The sequence below is a fragment of the Castanea sativa genome, chromosome 3, assembly GCF_040712315.1.
Source record: "Castanea sativa cultivar Marrone di Chiusa Pesio chromosome 3, ASM4071231v1".
NCBI classification, from domain to species: Eukaryota; Viridiplantae; Streptophyta; class Magnoliopsida; order Fagales; family Fagaceae; genus Castanea; species Castanea sativa.
In genome coordinates this window covers 8,328,702-8,348,013 of record NC_134015.1, presented here as the reverse complement: position 1 = coordinate 8,348,013, position 19,312 = coordinate 8,328,702, and the positions used below count along the sequence as shown (strand labels likewise).

The following is a 19,312-nucleotide window of genomic DNA, read 5'->3' as shown; positions in this document are numbered from 1 at the left end:
GTAGACCAAAATGGTTTAAAATAGATCAAAATGGATTGAAATAGACTGAAGTTGACAGAAGAAGACCGAATGGATTGAATAGACCAAGCTAGACCGAAATAAACCTAATGGACTGAGCTAGACCAAACTGCACCAAAATGGACTGAAGTGATCCAAATTGAACCAAATTGATCGAATTGACCAAATTGAACCATACTAAACCAAAATAAACTAAAATGCTAAGTTATTGTAGCTCAACAAAAACATGGTAACAATAATTGTTGCGTTTCAGTTTTTAAATTTGTATGTAAATGGATATAAATTTGGAAATGTACTTTTTTTAGTTGCAACTAAAAGTGACTAGCAACCTATACAGAGAAACTTATTTAGGTCTAATCAAAATCCAACATGAGTTAGAAATTTAAAAGTATAAATTATTTCACAACTTCTTGTCACAATTGGTAGAGTAGTAATGGATCTGTGTAAGTGAACTGTGGGGAAAAAAAAAAAAAATTGTGAAAAAAATTCCACGTGGACGGCCCCCATTGAAGCCCACTACAAATCCATTTCTCCCTTCCCGCCAAAGCTCGCCTTCTCTCTCTCTCTCTCTCTTCGGAGTTGAGAGAGTGAGACACGAAAATGGAACTGAGTCTGAGCGGGAATGCGATCAAGACCTTTGCTCGGTGCATCACGTGCCTCGCACGTGTCGGCAACGAGCTTGCAATTCAAGCTTCTCCTTCTCAGGTATATCATATATGATTAAATAACTAAAATTATAATTAATTTGTTTAAATCTAATCCAATTAGTTTGATTTAATAATTATTCAGCTTATTTATACTTTTTATTTAATGGCTCATATAGTTTACTCTGTGTTCATGTTGATTTGTTAACTCATTGTTAGGGAGTTGGTGTGTTTTGATTAGGGTTTTAAAAAAGCGTATAAATGGGATTTATATCGAAATTATTTGTATTTATGGAATTGGGTGTAAGGAATTTGTGTTTGATTTGATTTATATGAATCATGCTTTGATGGGTGAGAAATTAGTGAGTGGAAGCTCTGTTTGGATGGTATGAAAATGAAGGAAAAAGAAGGGCATAAATGGGCTTTCATAGAATAATATTTACTTAGTTTTGAAATTGTGTGTGAAGAGTTATGTTTGACTTGATTTATATTAATTATGCTGGATGAGTGAAAAAAATCACAAGAGAAGCTCTGTTTGGTTGGCAAGAAAATAGAGGGAAAAAAAAAATTCAAAAGAATAAAAGCTCTGAAGCCTAGACTTGTTTTTTTTTTTTTTGGGTATCTGAAAATTCAAGAGATTTCCTCACACATGTTATGCAGAAGTAGTTCACTATAACTGAATGAAGGGCTCAAGGTTTTTGTCTTTTGTAGTTTAAGTTATGTGAAGAGGTTAGAAATTTTTGTTTTGTTTTGTTGGATTTTCCTTCTGAAATATCTCCATCAACTATATCAAACTTTAGCAGAATTAGGACTGCCCTTTTGGTTTTCTGCAAATAAGGATGGATAAAAATTAGTTAATAATTTGTAAGTACCATATTGCTTATTCATGTTTGAAGTAATTGAGTTGATTTGTTTAGTTACTATTTTTTGCCTGCAGCTTGCTTTTCACACTCTCAATTCATCGCTGTCAGCTTATCAGTCCATTACATTTAAGCCTGATTTCTTTGATGTCTATACAGTTTCTGGTAACCAAGTCCAACTGTCCAAGGCAGTGTGCTTTTGAAGGTAAGGTGGTTTCTTTAACCATGTTAGATATTTTAATGGGATTTTTCAACTTATCAGTCTTGCTGACTTGACATCTTCAGGCCATTTGTTCTCTTCTTGGGACACCTATTGCAAGTATTGATAATTTAAGTGTGAAGTTGCCTGAACCTGATGCATCGAAAGTGCAATGGGCATTGGAATGCTATAGTGGTAAAGTACTTTCTCACATATCTTTTTTTTTTTTAATCCTATGGACTTATTAGGGATAGGGTGATGCAGACCCAATAGATTGGGGTAGAATGGTAAGATTGATTGGTGCTTAGACATTGATGATAGTGGTAATTGTCATATTTGCTGGAATATTATTTTATTTGATAAGGAATATGTTTTATTTCTACCATGTGCAATGCAATCAGGTAAAGGTTAGGAATGAAATAATCTTATGGTATTCTACAGATATCCTTTGAGAATAAAAATTTATTGTGAGATGTATCCAATACTGTCTCTAGAATGACTGTAATACATCAGAAATAGAGTAGCTGAATGTACCATCTATATGTCTTCTAGTCTTTGAACATTTCTACAATCAACAGGTCTTATTTAGTTTGCAGAACAAAAGATGGGCTCGTACTAAATGTTATTTGATACTGAAAACAATATTCTTCCATAGGGGATAGGAAAACGTAAGAGAAATCCCCTTCTTTGTTTTGTAACATTCATCACAAAAGGAGTATATGTAAGTTGGCCAAATGGTATTTTGAAGAAAACCCAAAATTATTGCTGAGGCCATGAACCCATGATGATCATTCAGACCAGAGAAGCTAAATATATGTGTGATGTAGTTAGGAGGATAATATATACCATAGAGGTATTTAGCCTGATCTCCAATGGCTACCTCCAATAAAACTTCATCCTACCCAAGTCATTTAACATGTAGCTTTTGAATGAGTTATTCTCATTTAGATAAGACTATTCTAACTTTGGATTTTAGGATAACTTTTTGAAAGCTCTAGATTTATGATCTCTTGTGCTATGGAAATGTTACTAGATAACTGTACCATGCAACTTTCTTATTTGCAATCTTCTTAGTAGGTTATTTGATTCAAACATTGATTTGAAACAATTTCATATTGTACATTTTGCAGGCATGAGGAAACCTGTTGCGAACTAGGATGATTGAAAGATAGTGTAGTCAATTCAAGATGACCAATCTCCTAAACTTGAGGGAGGAAATAGACATTTTTTGGTTATTTTTCTGCTTGCTTCAATCATAATTTCTACGTACATAAATACTAGTGAGGAGATAAGCTTCATCACAACCAAGTCCTAAAACATAGGATCCAACTCCTACTTAAATTTAAATACAAATTGAAATTAAATCCTAATCCTCATCCTAATCTACTACATAATTTTATTAGAATTCTATTCAAATTCAAACTTCTTCAACTACTTCAGAATTATTTGCCATTTGGCCTTGGGACACAACATTCCCTTCCCCTTTAAATGAATCTTGTCCTCAAGATTCTACAACATTGAAATTAACCCTTGCTCACATTGATTGGAGAATACTCGGCCTTGGATTTTGATGTGTTGAAGGAAAACTATGACCATGGAGACTTGCATCAATTCTTTAACTATTTTTGTGAGCACTAGAAACAAAAATATCTTGCTTCTCATACCCTTGAACTCATCGGGAATAACAAATTCAATGTGTGGGATTGAGATTGACTCATTTGAATTCATGAAAAGATCCCTTTAATCAATCTTTTCCACTCCATCGAACCTTTGATCTTCAAACTCAATTTTTGTAGAAAGTGCACCCTCTAACATATTACTTTCTTGAATTGTTGGTGATGCTTGGAGCACTTCACTTTGATTCTGCGAAATTTCATGGGATCCTTGATCTTTTGATTGTTCTTTGAGTTCCAAAAGTACATTGAATTGTTTGTCTAAGACCTCTATCATTTGATCCCACAAATCTTGCATCTTTGCTTCCATCCTTGCTATGCCTTTGGACATTTCCTTGGTAATATCTAACATTTGGTTGACAATCTCTGACATGCTCTCCATTCTTTGTTTGCTGGGATTGACACATCTGATAGATAGATGTGGCTTTTTCTTTTTTTCTTTTTTGGTTGGGTGTTGAAGCGGCTGCCTGGAACTATGTTGGCTGTTGTTTGCCTTGGGTTCTGGATGGGAGAATAGTGTGATAGTGTGGGATGAGAATACGACTGAAATTTTTTTTTTCAAGAAACTAGATGGATCTGTTGGCTCCGATACCAAATGTTGTGAACTGAGATAATTGAAAGACAGTGTAGTCAATTCAAGATGACCAATCTCCTGAACTTGAGAAAGGAAATATAAATTTTTTGGTTAATTTTCTGCTTGTTTCATTCATAATTCCTACGTACATAAATACTAGTGAAGAGATAAGCTTCATCACAACCAAGTCTTAAAACATAGGATCCAACTCCTACTTAAATTTAAATACAAATTGAAATTAAATCCTAATCCTCATCCTAGTCTACTACATAATTTTATTAGAATTCTATTCAAATTCAAACTTCTTCAACTACTTCAGAATTATTTGCCATTGCCATTTGGGTTTGGGACACAACAAAAACCTATTGGATTACTTGCAATGTTGAGCCCAACATACAATTTACTAAAGTGGTGGAAACAAAAGCAATGTCAAAAGTCAAAACTTGGTCCATATATCCACAATTTACTAAAGTGACATGGGGAGGAAAAGTAACTTTAGGGGAGATAGTTGGATTAGATTGTTTCAAATATGCAGGTTAAGGGGAGTATGTAACTATCTATTAAGGGAGACGAAATATTTCTTTGTATGTTAGAGAGTTACCAGTTAACATGATGTACTTTTTTAATCTTTAAACATTTTTTATGTTTCAATTCTATGCACTTTGGTTTGACTCTTGCTGAGTTGCGTAACCTTTTTTTTAATGTTGAGCATGTTGAGTTTAATTAGTATGTTGTGCTTGATTAATTAACATATTTGTATGATGAATCCCTTGATTGATTGATCAAATCAGGACTATTAGTGTATAATCAAGTTCTGTGGTTCAACTATTGTATGCTTGATCACTTTAATTCTTTTTGTATTCTGTATTTGATGCGTTTAAGGAGGGTTTTATTTATTTATTTATTTATTTTAGGGGGGGGGAGGGATAAACGAAAGTATTTCCTTAAGGAGTTTTTTTTTCTTTTTTTTATATTTTTTTTATGGGGTTTGTTCTTGATTCCAGGTAAGACTTATATTTCATCTAGTATCATGTCTCGGTTTCTAGCTTAGGTGTAAGTCGAGTTTATTGTCTTTCATAGGCTTGCATTTGTACTTGAGTCCATATTAGGGTGTTCTGTCATAAAATTTCCAAGGGGGCAATTTGTTATGATTTTTAGTGTTGGCTCATTTCATAACAAATTTATTTTTAATTTGGGTTGTTACATTGTAAACTGTAGGAGCAAATAAAGGTTGAAATTTTGAAGCATCTATTCATTGTGTAACTATGAAGACCTTGCTCGTATGACTTCCAACAATCAATCAAGAGAGATTGAAGATTCAACCAGAAAGTTTCATTGACCCTCGAGAGAAAAAAAATTTATTACTCTATTATGAAATTTACAGATTTGGTTTCCAGGTTTGATTCTATATCCTTACTTATATATAAAGTATAAACCATGGTTTTAAAAACTAGTATTATCAAAGAACCGCTCTTGCTCCTGGTTCCCGGTTTTTACCAATTTTGGGGGGTTTACAAGACTGGATTGGTGCCTGGTTCCTGGTTCCTGGTTCCTGGTTGAATCGGCTGGTTTGGCCCAGCTTTTAGAACTATGATATAAACCTTATTTTAACCATAATCTATATATATTAAAAGCCAAAACTTAGATAAAATTTAATTAGAATCTATAATTGGAGCCCAATTTTGCGTCATGTGTCTCAAAAAATCTTAATCTTAGTGTTAGATGGCCACACTATAGTTATCCTTCGAGGTATCTTGCAATAATCGAGAAATCCTTTTTTTTTTTAATGAATACAATGAATGGCCTTATACTATTGTTTATATCTATGCCATGCACCTGGTATAGTTTCAATGTTTATTAGTTTCTTCATGCTTTAAAAGAAAATTCCATCAGTAGTATATGTCAAATGCAAGTTTTCTCTTCGGTGTTAGATTGTTCTAGTTGAGAGTAGAATTTAGAATTTAGAATTTCACTGTTTCTTTTTGTTTGGTTTTGGGCTTTTCTTGTCTCTATCAAGTTCAATTACTTGCTGCTGGGTTTTCGGACAATTATAACTCCCATGTTAGGTTTTTTTTTTTTTTTTTTTAATATATTAAAAAAAAATGAATTCCTGTTCCAAGAAACCCTCATGGATTCGAGATTATTTTTAGAAGCAAATGTGTTTTGTTTCTTGTTTTTTAGAAGTAGACGTATTCTGCTTCTTGATGCTTCCGCATCTCGCATCAACTCACTATTGAAATTATCTTATTGTCCATCATTAAAAATTTGTCACATTGATATTTATGAATTTTATTTTGCCACTAGACTTATTGATTTAAATCAGCTTGAGAGTACAACCAAAAAAAAAGCTTGAGAGTTCAACCAAAAAAAAAGCTTGAGAGTTACTCGAAACCAGAGAGAGAGGAGTGATACGCCAATTCTACAATTTAGAGTTACAAGAAGAGGAGGTTTTGCAATTTAAGGGAGGAGCCACGCCTGCAAGAGGCTAAGAAATTGATCAGGGAGTCAACACCAGTGAGAAGAAAGAACGAGAATGAAGCTGTTTATTTTTTTCGACCTTGTTTAAGACTTGGTATGGTTCATATTTATACCATTAGAAACAACTGTGTTTATTTTCTGGCCTGGTACTGGTACGCTAAATACCAACTGAATTGGCACGTTCGGTACAAAATTGATTGCTTTACTTGTAACTCAATTAACATCCTTGATGTTTTCAACAGAGATCTAGAGTTCAAATTCTTCCTCTCCTAACTAACAAATTATATATATCCCCTCTAAATCCCTTGATGTTAATCTTAAATCCAACAGAAAATTTGACTAATATGCATTTCCCAACATTAACGGCTTCTGTCAATGCAATCGTGCTTGGTGTTTAACAATCAAAATGAAATCATTGTAGTCAATTGTCATTTTTATTGCTAGTACGGAAAGATGAATGGCCAGTTAATTCAACATAAGATAAACTTCTCTGCATAAAGATAAAGAAAACCACAAAAGCAGCGTTCTCCTCACTGTATTCAGATCATAGAATATTGTACTGCACCCAATACACATGAATGGCCGAGATGAAACATTAAAAACTAAACTAATTATTTCAGCGGTCCGATAAGATAAAAATAATTTTTTAACTTTGTATCCTCTCTGGACAGGAAGGCTGAGACAATTGAAAGGGAGAGAGACATAATTGTCAGCTAAGTTTCATCATTCAAATTGTGAATATGATCGTCGCAACTTTTGAACCTTCTTGTCTAACTTTTGTCTTTGTTTCCCACTGGAAACGGGAAGCTTTATATTAGCAACAGACTCGTAGACACTGGGTTTACACATTGATTAGCTTTCTTCTAGACACCTCGTTATTTTTGGCTTAGGAGCTTCCAGCAATAAGAAAAAAAATAGATGGCATATAAGAGCATTTGAATCTGCTCTTGCAATTTTTCTTGTTTATATTAGTATATTTACTTTTCAAAACATCCCACCTCAAATTATCTATTTTATATTACATTTTATTAAAATATTAATCTTTCTTGATTTTACCATTTTTATTAATTCTATTACATTTTGCCTAAAGCCGCCCGGAATTTTCCATTCTAATTAGTTCACCACCATAAGAAATCCACCCAAGGAATACATAATAAAGGATAAGCAATGATTACCACTTAAATGAATTAACCTAAAAGATACAAAGTAAGATTATCTTGCCACCTATTTTTTTCCTTTTTGTTTCACAACCCGAGGAATGATTTCATTCAAATAACGCTCACTAGTTAGCGATTTTCATCCATACAAGAGCTATGATTTATATAGGGAGAGGCAATTAGGGAGGACTGACCTATTAAAATTACACCTTCAGGCCCATTTACAAAGCCTATGAGGAAACATAACTTACAATCTCTTCTAAAGAGGGTCTCATGTATATCAAGTGTGTGCAGTGAGACATTGGCGGTGAGGAAACCTAACTTACAATCTCTTCACCTTTTAAGTTGCCTTCTTCGAGTTCTTACAAACCAACATTGCATCTTTTCAGTCACAACGTTTCCAACAACCACCCCGATTATAAGGCCACTAACATATCCCGGGAGGATTATTTTCCAATCAAATTCCATGTGAAACCAAGAGTCTTGAACTTCTTTGATGCCTGAAGAGGGTAGAGGCGCTTGCTCATGATTTTCACATTTCTTTGATAATGGTTTTCCACATAATCCTAAATTTCCAGCAAATGAACTATTCTCAAATGTATCAAATTGATAACCATGAGGTATAAGCCCTGTAAGTTGGTTATTTGAGACATTAAATGATCCAAGGAAAGTGAGTTTCGTTAATTGCCATGGTATTTGTCCCGAGAGCTTGTTTTGAGAAAGGTCAAGCGACTCAAGTGTTGTCAACTCTCCTAGTGACAGTGGGATATGACCAGTGAGGTTGTTGTTGGAAAGGTTGAGCAATTGGAGGCCATTTAGATTCCCAATGAATTCTGAAACCTTTCCATTGAATTCGTTGCTTGAAAGATCAATAGTTGCAAAGACTTCGATGATCCTTGAATACATTATTTCCCTGCCTTTGTTTATTATTTTCATCGAGTAAGGGTAATATTGGTACACAGCATAACCACATGATAGAATACTTGTAAATTCCAGCATATATGTGAAGTTATCTGCATCAATCTTCTTCATATACTTCCAAATTTGGAAATATTCAAATGGCAACTTACCGGTAAATTTATTTGAGGAAAGATCAAGAATGTGCAACTTGGGAGATGCAAAGATGGTTGTTGGACTACCCACTGCACCATAAAGTCCATTACGTCGAAGAATTAGTACCCTGAGTTCCAAAAGTGTACCTAACCAAGAGGGAAAAACATCATTGAGCTGATTGCTTCCAAGATTTAGAATCTCTAGCATTTTGCAATTTGATAATGATCTTGGTAGAAGCCCCTCAAATTGATTTTGGCTCATGTCAATCATCTTCATTCTACTTCCCTTTGCACATAGTTGAGGAATCATGCCATGAAAGTTGTTACCATGAAGATTCAATATGCTCAAAGAGTTGCTAAAATTGCTCAAACAGTGTGGAAGTGTGCCCCTGAATTTGTTGTTGGACAAATCAAGGGAATGAAGAGAACTAAGTTTGCATATCAATGGTGAAACTTCTCCTTGGAGCATGTTGTCTGCAACCAAATAAACTAAGGTGGATGGTGGTGGAATTAGGGGTAATGCTTGTAGCACATTGGACCTCAGGTCCAAAATCTGCAGTTGAGGCCATGGAAAATTGTCCATATGCTGGTCAAAGCCTGTTAAAAAGTTGTGAGAGAAGTTCACAATCAACAAAGTTTCTTTACTTGTGTTCCATACCCATTTGGGTATTTGGCCTTGAATATTGTTGTAGGATAGGTCTAGCCATTGCAACTGGTCTTGTTCGCGTAAGAAATTTGGAAAATGTCTCAAGTTGCATGAAGCCAATCCTAAAACCTCAAATTTATTTTGTGTTGCATTGGTACTGGTTTTGGTGAGGAATGATATTTTGTTCATTGATAGAAGTAGTGTGGTTAAAAATTTGAGGTTAATAAACATTTCCAGAGTCACTGTGCCACTCAAGTGGTTGGAGTAAAGGTTGAGTTGTTGAAGTTTCTTGAGTTCAAAAATTGAGATTGGAATTGAGCCTTCTAATTTATTAAACGGAAGGTGCAAGGTAGTTAACTGAGTCAAGTTGGCAAGCCAAGAAGGGATTCGACCCATTAATTGATTACTGCCCATGTCCAAATCTCTAAGTTGGGTTAGATTTGCAAAGGATGACGGAATCTCCATTGTTAAATTGATTCCTTGAAGATCTAAAAAAGTAAGTTTGCTCAACTTCCCAAGCCAGGACAAGGAAGAAGGGTTTGAGCTTCTAATAAAGCTACGGTTGAGATTTAGAGATGTAAGTTGTGTAAGGTTACCAAATGAAGGTGGAATTGGTCCTGATAATTGACAGGAACTAAAGTCTAAATAATTCAAGGAAATAAGGTTTGATAACGATGAAGGTATTTGGCCCACAAAGGAGTTAGAATCAAGTACTAGACTAGTGAGTTGAGAAAGGTTACTTAGTGAAGGTGGAATTGACCCTGATAATTGACAATAAGAGAAATCTAAATACTTCAAGGAAATGAGGTTTGACAACGAGGAAGGTATTTTGCCCACAAAAGAGTTATTAGAAAGTACCAGACTAGTGAGTTGAGAAAGGTTACTTAGTGAAGGTGAAATTGACCCTGATAATTGACAAGAACCAAAGTTTAAATAATTCAAGGAAATAAGATTTGACAACGAGGAAGGTATTTGGCCAACAAAAGAGTTATAAGAGAGATCCAAAAGATTGAGTTGAGTAAGGTTACCCAGTGAAGATGGAATGTGACCTGAGAAATTACAATCCCCCATCCATAGTTCATTCAAGGAATTAAGGTTTCCAATTGAATCTGGTAGTTTTCCCGAGAAATTAGTACCCCGAAGTGATAAGCTTTTAAGTGGGCTGCTTGAGTAGAATTCAGGCAAATTTCCCATGAGAAATTGATTGGAATCCACCCAAAGAACTTGCAGCTTCGGTAGCTTAAAAATTCCAACAGGGAATTCTCCATACATTCCGCAACCAGTCAAATCGAGTGTCCTCAAAGAAGATAAATTTGCTAAGATTTCAGGCACTGGAGATGGTATCTGAACGTACCCGAGACTTAGATCTTCTAGGCTGGTTAAGTTTTGAACTAAACCTTTCAGACTTCTGAGATCTAGCATATAATTATCTGACAGATCAAAGGATGTTAACTTGGAAAGCTTTGAAAATTTTGATGGAATTTGGCCTGAAAAAGATGAATCGGAGAGGTTGAGATATGTCAACCTAGAAAGATGGCCGAATCCAGATGGGATTTGAGAGAAATTGAAGTTGTTATGAGCAAGATTAAGCCTTTGGAGACGAACAAGGCTGAAGAGGCTGCTGTTGGAGAGCATAGAACCATAGAGACAGCTGCTACTGAGGTCAAGGCCAATCACATGACCAGTCTCCTTGTTGCACTCCACACCATCCCATGAGCAGCAATCTGTGTCTACCCCTTCCACTTTCCAAGATGAAATCTTAGGACGATAATCAGAAGGATCAAAGCAAGAATTCAGGTTCCAGTCAAAGCTTTGTTTGAATTGCAACAAGGCAGAGCTCTCGTCATCATGGCAGAGTACTGGCTGCCTAGAAGCAAAACAGTTAGTGGCAATAGCATGCAACAGTGGAATTAAAAATAGCAAGCGTGTGGACATCAAGTAACACAAGAATGACGCCATTAATAATGTGTCTTTAACAACTTTTTCTCTTCTTTTTTGAGAATGTATCTTTAAAAACTAACTTCAATATGCAAGGAAGTGGATTACATTGCTTATATAGACATGAATTGAAGTCATGATTTATCAAAATGAATACGTAAGGGCATACGTGTTCAGGCTATAACATTTTAACATATATTTGAGTGGCCTAGAGTGGACCCAATTCCTGGGAATCTCTTTACAAGTCAAGTCGTCTCCATTATCCCTGTGCATTCCTGCAGGGCCCGCCCTAGGTTAGGCCAATTAGGCCATTGCAGGCCCCTCACTGAAGAAGCCTCCGAAATTGGGGGACAAATATTTTTATTTTTTTATATTTTTTATATATAAATATTTTTGGGAGATATTAAAATATTTTAGTTTATATATATTTTTTTACTATTAAGAAGGCTCAAAGAATTAAGTAATACTAGAGATAGAGATCAGACAAATTTAAATAAATAGGTCTTACAAATAGACGTGTTACAAATCACAAGTAATTCAAATAGAAAAATGTTAAAAATACTATAAATTTTATTGCATAACTTTTATTTATTTAATTATTTTTATACAAGATAAAAATTCTACACTAACTTAATATAAGTGTATATGTATGCAAAACTCTCTTCTAGAGATTTAAATCTCGGTCATTGCCCCCACATCCCACAAGAACTTATACTTAGAGTGATCACTGCACCAAGGGTGCATGGTGGTCTCTATAACTTTTATAATTTGATATGACAATAAATATGATAGGTGGATTTCAACAAACTATTGAATGCGTTCTTAAATGAATATTTGTGATTGGTAATATATCTTTGTAATTCTCATGTTGTAAATTTTATAATATTTCTAGTATTTTTTTAAGCCCCATGCCATTGATCACATTCATTACAACACTAGTTTGTAGTAAAATTTGTTATAACTTTAACATTTTCTTTAAAAAAAATCATATTAAAAAGTAAAAAAAAATGGATTTAAAAAAAATTATTATATATAAATTACTAGTATATTATTTAAGTGATAACATAAAAACTCCATTTGAAGATTTCATCTTAAGCCTCTGAAACGCTTGGGCCAGACTTGCATTCATGATTGAGCATTGATGTTTCTATTGTCGGTTTGGCGTCATGGTCTTTGTGGGATGACCCACAAATATGTAAGTCTTCTTTCTCCCCACGTTGGATGACTCTCATTGCTTTTTTTTTATTGGGAAGTCCAGGCACTCTAGAGCACGGCAATGTTTGTCACTCACCCACACATTTACTGGGCTTTGAAATTTGGAATACATTTGTCACCCATGTCTGTTTGTCAAAAATTATTTTTATTAACTTATTTTACTATTTAGTTTATTTTTATTAATATTCTTAAATTTTATTATACTTTTTGGTATTATTCATGGGTCTCACTGTATTATTTCAACTAACTTTTACCTTTATCTATAGTACTTTTAGCAAAAAGTTTTCAATTTCAGCAAAATAAGTGGATTCCAAACAGACCCTAAGTTTTCCATGCTAAAAACTTCAAAATGAAAATGAACTTGAATTCATTTACATTTCAAGGTACAGTATTTCAATAGGGCACTTTAAATGTACACGAGATCATTACTCTTTCTAGACCATGATTTATTTATGGAGCAATATTTTGATGGATGCTAATATACTACTAGCCTCATCATGCTCTTTTTTTAGGGTTTAGTGTATGGTTTTGAAATTTGGATCATTCAAAAAACTGGAAAAAAAAATTCAAGGTTTTTAAGATCATACCAAAGTTGAATCAATGTCAAATCATGATGATGCCATAATTAATTTAATATAAAATAAATATATAAAAATTAACAATATTGACTAAAAATTAAAAACTAATTAAAGAAACAAACTCCTTAAGCCCCATGCCATTGATCACATTCATTACAACACCAGTTTATAGTAAAATTTGTTATAACTTTAGCATTTTCTCAAAAAAAAAATCATATTAAAAAGTAAAAAGAATGGATTTAAAAAAAATTATTATATATAAATTACTAGTTAAATATTATTTAAGTGATAACATAAAAACTCCATTTGAAGATTTCATCTTAAGCCTCTGAAACGCTTGGGCCAGACTTGCATTCATGATTGAGCATCGATGTTTCTATTGTCGGTTTGGCGTCATGGTCTTTGTGGGATGACCCACAAATATGTAAGTCTTTCTTTCTCCCCACGTTGGATGACTCTCACTGCTTTTTTTTATTGGGAAGTCTAGGCACTCTAGAGCACGGCAATGTTTGTCACTCACCCACACGTTTACTGGGCTTTGAAATTTGGAATACATTTGTCGCCCGTGTTTGTTGGGCAAAAATTATTTTTACTATTTTAGTTTATTTTTATTACTATTCTTAAATCTCATTATATTTTTTGGTACTATTCATGGGTCTCACTGTACTATTTCAACTAACTTTTACCTTTATCTATAGTATTTTTAGCAAAAAGTTTTCAATTTCAGCAAAATAAGTAGATTCCAAATAGACCCTAAGTTTTCCATGCTAAAAACTTCAAAATGAAAATGAACTTGAATTCATTTACATATCAAGGTACATTATTTCAATAGGGCACTTTAAAATGTACACGAGATCATTACTCTTTCTATACCATGATTTATTTATGGAGCAATATTTTGATGGATGCTAATATACTACTAGCCTCATCATGCTCTTTTTTTAGGGTTTAGTGTATGGTTTTGAAATTTGGATCGGACAAAAAACTGGAAAAAAAAAATTCAAGGTTTTTAAGATTATACCAAAGTTGAAGTAATGTCAAATCATGATGATGCCATAATTAATTTAATATAAAATAAATATATAAAAATTAACAATATTGACTAAAAATTAAAAACTAATTAAAGAAACAAACTCCTTAAGCCCCATGCCATTGATCACATTCATTACAACACCAGTTTATAGTAAAATTTGTTATAACTTTAGCATTTTCTCAACAAAAAAATCATATTAAAAAATAAAAAGAATGGATTTAAAAAAAAAAATTATTATATATAAATTACTAGTTAAATATTATTTAAGTGATAACATAAAGATCCCTTTTGAAGATTTCATCTTAAACCTTTGAAACGCTTGGGCTGGACCTACATTCGTGATTGAGCATTGATGTTTCTATTGTCGGTTTGGTGTCATGGTCTTTGTGGGATGACCCGTAAATATGTAAGTCTTTCTTTCTCCCCACATTGGATGACTCTCATTGCTTTTTTTTATTGGGAAGTCTAGGCACTCTAGAGCACGGCAATGTTTGTCACTCACCCCCACGTTTACTGGGCTTTGAAATTTGGAATACATTTGTCGCCCGTGTTTGCTGGGCAAAATTATTTTTACTATTTAGTTTATTTTTAGTACTATTCTTAAATCTCATTGTACTTTTTGGTACTATTCATAGGTCTCACTGTACTATTTCAACTAGCTTTTACCTTTATCTATATTACTTTTAGCAAAAAGTTTTCAATTTCAGCAAAATAAGTGGATTCTAAATAGACCCTAAGTTTTCCATGCTAAAAACTTCAAAATGAAAATGAACTTGAATTCATTTACATTTCAAGGTACAGTAATTCAATAGGGCACTTTAAAATATACACAAGATCATTACTCTTTCTATACCATGATTTATTTATGGAGCAATGTTTTGATGGATGCTAATATACTACTAGCCTCATCATGCTCTTTTTTTAGGGTTTAGTGTATGGTTTTGAAATTTGGATCGTTCAAAAAACTGGAAAAAAAAAATTCAAGGTTTTTAAGATTATACCAAAGTTGAATTAATGTCAAATCATGATGATGCCATAATTAATTTAATATAAAATAAATATATAAAAATTAACAATATTGACTAAAAATTAAAAACTATTTAAAGAAACAAACTCCTTAAGCCCCATGCCATTGATCACATTCATTACAACACCAGTTTATAATAAAATTTGTTAAAACTTAAGCATTTTCTCAAAAAAAAAATCATATTAAAAAGTAAAAAGAATGGATTTAAAAAAAATTATTATATATAAATTACTAGTTAAATATTATTTACGTGATAACATAAAGACCCCATTTGAAGATTTCATCTTAAGCCTCTAAATTGCTTGGGCCGGACCTACATTCATGATTGAGCATCGATGTTTCTATTGTCGGTTTGGTGTCATGGTCTTTATGGAATGACCCACAAATATGTAAGTCTTTCTTTCTCCCCACGTTGGATGACTCTCACTGCTTTTTTTTATTGGGAAGTCTAGGCACTCTAGAGCACGGCAATGTTTGTCACTCACCCCCACGTTTACTGGGCTTTGAAATTTGGAATACATTTGTCGCCCGTGTTTGCTGGGAAAAAATTATTTTTACTATTTATTTTATTTTTATTACTATTCTTAAATCTCATTGTACTTTTTGGTACTATTCATAGGTCTCACTGTACTATTTCAACTAACTTTTACCTTTATCTATAGTACTTTTAGCAAAAAGTTTTCAATTTCAGCAAAATATGTGGATTCTAAACAGACCCTAAGTTTTCCATGCTAAAAACTTCAAAATGAAAATGAACTTGAATTTATTTACATTTCAAGGTACAGTATTTCAATAGGGCACTTTAAAATGTACATGAGATCATTACTCTTTCTATACCATGATTTATTTATGGAGCAATATTTTGATGGATGCTAATATACTACTACCCTCATCATGCTCTTTTTTTAGGGTTTAGTGTATGGTTTTGAAATTTGGATCGTTCAAAGAACTGGAAAAAAAAATTCAAGGTTTTTAAGATTATACCAAAGTTGAATTAATGTCAAATCATGATGATGCCATAATTAATTTGATATAAAATAAATATATAAAAATTAACAATATTGACTAAGAATTAAAAACTATTTAAAGAAACAAACTCCTTAAGCCACATGCCATTGATCACATTCATTACAACACCAGTTTATAGTAAAATTTGTTATAACTTTAACATTTTCTCAAAAAAAAAATCATATTAAAAAGTAAAAGGAATGGATTTAAAAAAAATTATTATATATAAATTACTAGTTAAATATTATTTACGTGATAACATAAAGACCCCATTTAAAGATTTCATCTTAAGCCTCTGAAACGCTTGGGCCGAACCTACATTCATGATTGAGCATCGATGTTTCTATTGTCGGTTTGGTGTCATGGTCTTTGTGGGATGACCCACAAATATGTAAGTCTTTCTTTCTCCCCACGTTGGATGACTCTCACTGCTTTTTTTTATTGGGAAGTCTAGACACTCTAGAGTATGGCAATGTTTGTCACTTACCCCCATGTTTACTAGGCTTTGAAATTTGGAATACATTTGTCGCCCGTGTTTGTTGGGCAAAAATTATTTTTACTATTTAGTTTATTTTTATTACTATTCTTAAATCTCATTGTACTTTTTGGTACTATTCATGGGTCTTACTGTACTATTTCAATTAACTTTTACCTTTATCTATAGTACTTTTAGCAAAAAGTTTTTAATTTCTGCAAAATAAATAGATTTCAAACAGACCCTAAGTTTTCCATGCTAAAAACTTCAAAGTGAAAATGAACTTGAATTCATTTACATTTCAAGGTACAGTATTTCAATAGGACACTTTAAAATGTACACGAGATCATTACTCTTTCTATACCATGATTTATTCATGGAGCTATATTTTGATGGATGCTAATATACTACTAGCCTCATCATGCTCTTTTTTTAGGGTTTAGTGTATGGTTTTGAAATTTGGATCGTTCAAAAAACTGGAAAAAAAAAATTCAAGGATTTTAAGATTATACCAAAGTTGAATCAATGTCAAATCGTGATGATGCCATAATTAATTTAATATAAATTAAATATATAAAAATTAACAATATTGACTAAAAATTAAAAACTATTTAAAGGAACAAACTCCTTAGTCCTCTTTGTATTGCGGAACCCATTTTTGGTCTCCTTCTATCTCTTAGGGCCTATTTGGTAAGATATTTTGATTAAACAACAATTTTTAGTGTTTAAATATTAAAAATTGTGGGCTCTAAACAAAATATGTTTAGTAGAGGATTTTACTTAAAAGTGTTTGAATTATATTTTTCATTTTAGGGTGTTTGAACACTGAAATTAGAAAAGTTCTACCAATTTTCAATTTTTGAGTAAGAATGCGTTTGGGAGTTGCATTTTGTGTCCACGTTTGGACACAAAATGCGTTTCAGTAATTTTTTTTTTTTCGTTTTGGCTGCAGGGGACAAAACCGCAGTGCGCGCACTGTACGTGTACTTGTGTGTGCAATTTTTTTAAAAAATTTATTAAAAGTGAGTCCCACGGTACTATTTACACATTAAAAAATTATTTTGTTACAATATTTTTCAGTTTTCAATTTTAGCTGCATTCAAACGGACCTAAGAATGACATTGTTGTAAATATTATAAAGAGCATAGGACACATTGAATTGGCAGCACAGTAAACCGTCTATCTCTCTCTTTCTTTCACATGCTCTGTCTCTCTCTTTCTCTCTCTCTCTCTCTTTTTCTTTCTTTCTTTCACACTTATCTTTATCTTCTCTCTCTTTCTTTATTTCTTTCTTTGACACCTACCTAACCCTTTTTTATTTTTCAGCGTGTTTGTCTTTAACGTTCCAGATAAACGTAGTTTTTATGATTATTAATTAATAATTTAAGATTATGATTTACTCCGCTATTATTCCCTTGATCTTTTGGCCTACTGATCCTATAACTGTAAGTAGCCTCAACAGTGGCGGAGGATCAAAGGGACTAGAGGTGGCCAACATGAGGCACGCAGCCTAAAAGTTTACTGTGCAGCTTAAAAGTAGCCTCAACATGAGACACGCAAATAGTGCGCAAAATAAGCTAAAAACAAACTTAAAAGTTATTCCCAAACCAATTTCATTTTCCCATGAAACTATAAAGGTTCAAATTAACAAAACTCAAAAGAATCGACCAAAATGTTTGAAGTAATTGAGTTGATTTGTTTATTTACTAATTTTTTGCCTGCAGCTTGCTTTTCACACCCTCAATTCATCGCGGTCAGCTTATCAGTCCATTACATTTAAGCCCGATTTCTTTGATGTCTATACAGTTTTTGGCAACCAAGTCCAATGTAGTGTGCTTTTGAAGGTAAGGTGGTTTCTTTAACCATGTTAGATATTGTAATGGGATTTTTCAACTTATCAGTCTTGCTGACTTGACATCTTCAGGCCATTTGTTCTCTTCTTAGGACACCTTTGCAAGTATTGATAATTTATGCGTGAAGTTGCCTGATCCTGATGCATCGAAAGTGCAATGGGCATTGGAATGCTATAGTGGTAAAGTACTTTCTCACATATCTTGTGTTTTTCTAATCCTATGGACTTGTTAGGGATAGGGTGATGCAGACCCAATAGATTGGGGTAGAATGGTAAGATTGATTAGTGCTTAGACATCGATGATAGTGGTAATTGTCATATTTGCTGGAATATTATTTTATTTGATAAGGAATATGTTTTATTTCTACCATGTGCAATGCAATCAGGTAAAGGTTAGGAATGAAATAATCTTATGGTATTCTACAGATATCCTTTGAGAATAAAAATTTATTGTGAGATGTATCCAACACTGTCTCTAGAATGACTGTAATACATCAAAAATAGAGTAGCTGAATGTACCATCTATATGTCTTCTAGAACATTTCTACAATCAACAGGTCTTATTTAGTTTGCAGAAAAAAAGATGGGCTCGTACTAAATGTTATTTCATACTGAAAACAATATTCTTCCATAGGGGATAGGAAAACGTAAGAGAAATCCCCTTCTTTGTTTTGTAACATTCATCACAAAAGGAGTATATGTAAGTTGGCCAAATGGTATTTTGAAGAAAATCCAAAATTATTGCTGAGGCCATGAACCCATGATGATCATTCAGACCAGAGAAGCTAAATATATGTAAGCGTCCGTGTTCAGCGCTTTCCTTCTTTGTTTGTTTGTTTGTTATTTTTTTTTTTTTTTTTTGCTGTAGGAGACAAATGCCTATGC

General features: G+C 33.0%; 2 protein-coding genes and 1 long non-coding RNA gene across 4 annotated transcripts in view; 2 read left to right on the top strand and 1 right to left on the bottom strand.

The window, feature by feature from the left end:
- The window catches only part of LOC142629569 (uncharacterized), a 34,667-nt gene extending 15,730 nt beyond the window's left edge, over positions 1-18,937 (top strand). The window contains exon 3 of the mRNA XM_075803573.1: positions 18,500-18,937. Within this exon, the coding sequence (XP_075659688.1) occupies positions 18,500-18,553 (54 nt within the window). The 3' untranslated portion in view covers positions 18,554-18,937. The remainder of the gene's footprint in view (positions 1-18,499) is intronic.
- Positions 431-5,989, top strand: LOC142629877 (uncharacterized). Its single transcript, XR_012843139.1, has 4 exons — positions 431-723; positions 1,600-1,727; positions 1,808-1,916; positions 5,187-5,989. It is a non-coding gene; the product is annotated as an uncharacterized LOC142629877 (long non-coding RNA).
- LOC142627295 (receptor-like protein 7) lies at positions 7,556-11,303 on the bottom strand. Of its 2 annotated transcripts, XM_075801118.1 has the most exons (2): positions 10,330-11,303; positions 7,556-8,802 (listed from the first exon to the last, which is right to left on the bottom strand). In XM_075801118.1, exons 1-2 carry the CDS (start codon positions 11,258-11,260, stop codon positions 7,937-7,939), a joined length of 1,797 nt encoding a protein of 598 aa, XP_075657233.1. In that variant the 5' UTR covers positions 11,261-11,303; the 3' UTR covers positions 7,556-7,936. The 2 variants fall into 2 exon arrangements, with proteins under 2 accessions (XP_075657233.1, XP_075657232.1); XM_075801117.1 differs by having other exon boundaries at positions 7,556-11,303.
- Positions 18,938-19,312: the final 375 nt, after the last annotated feature.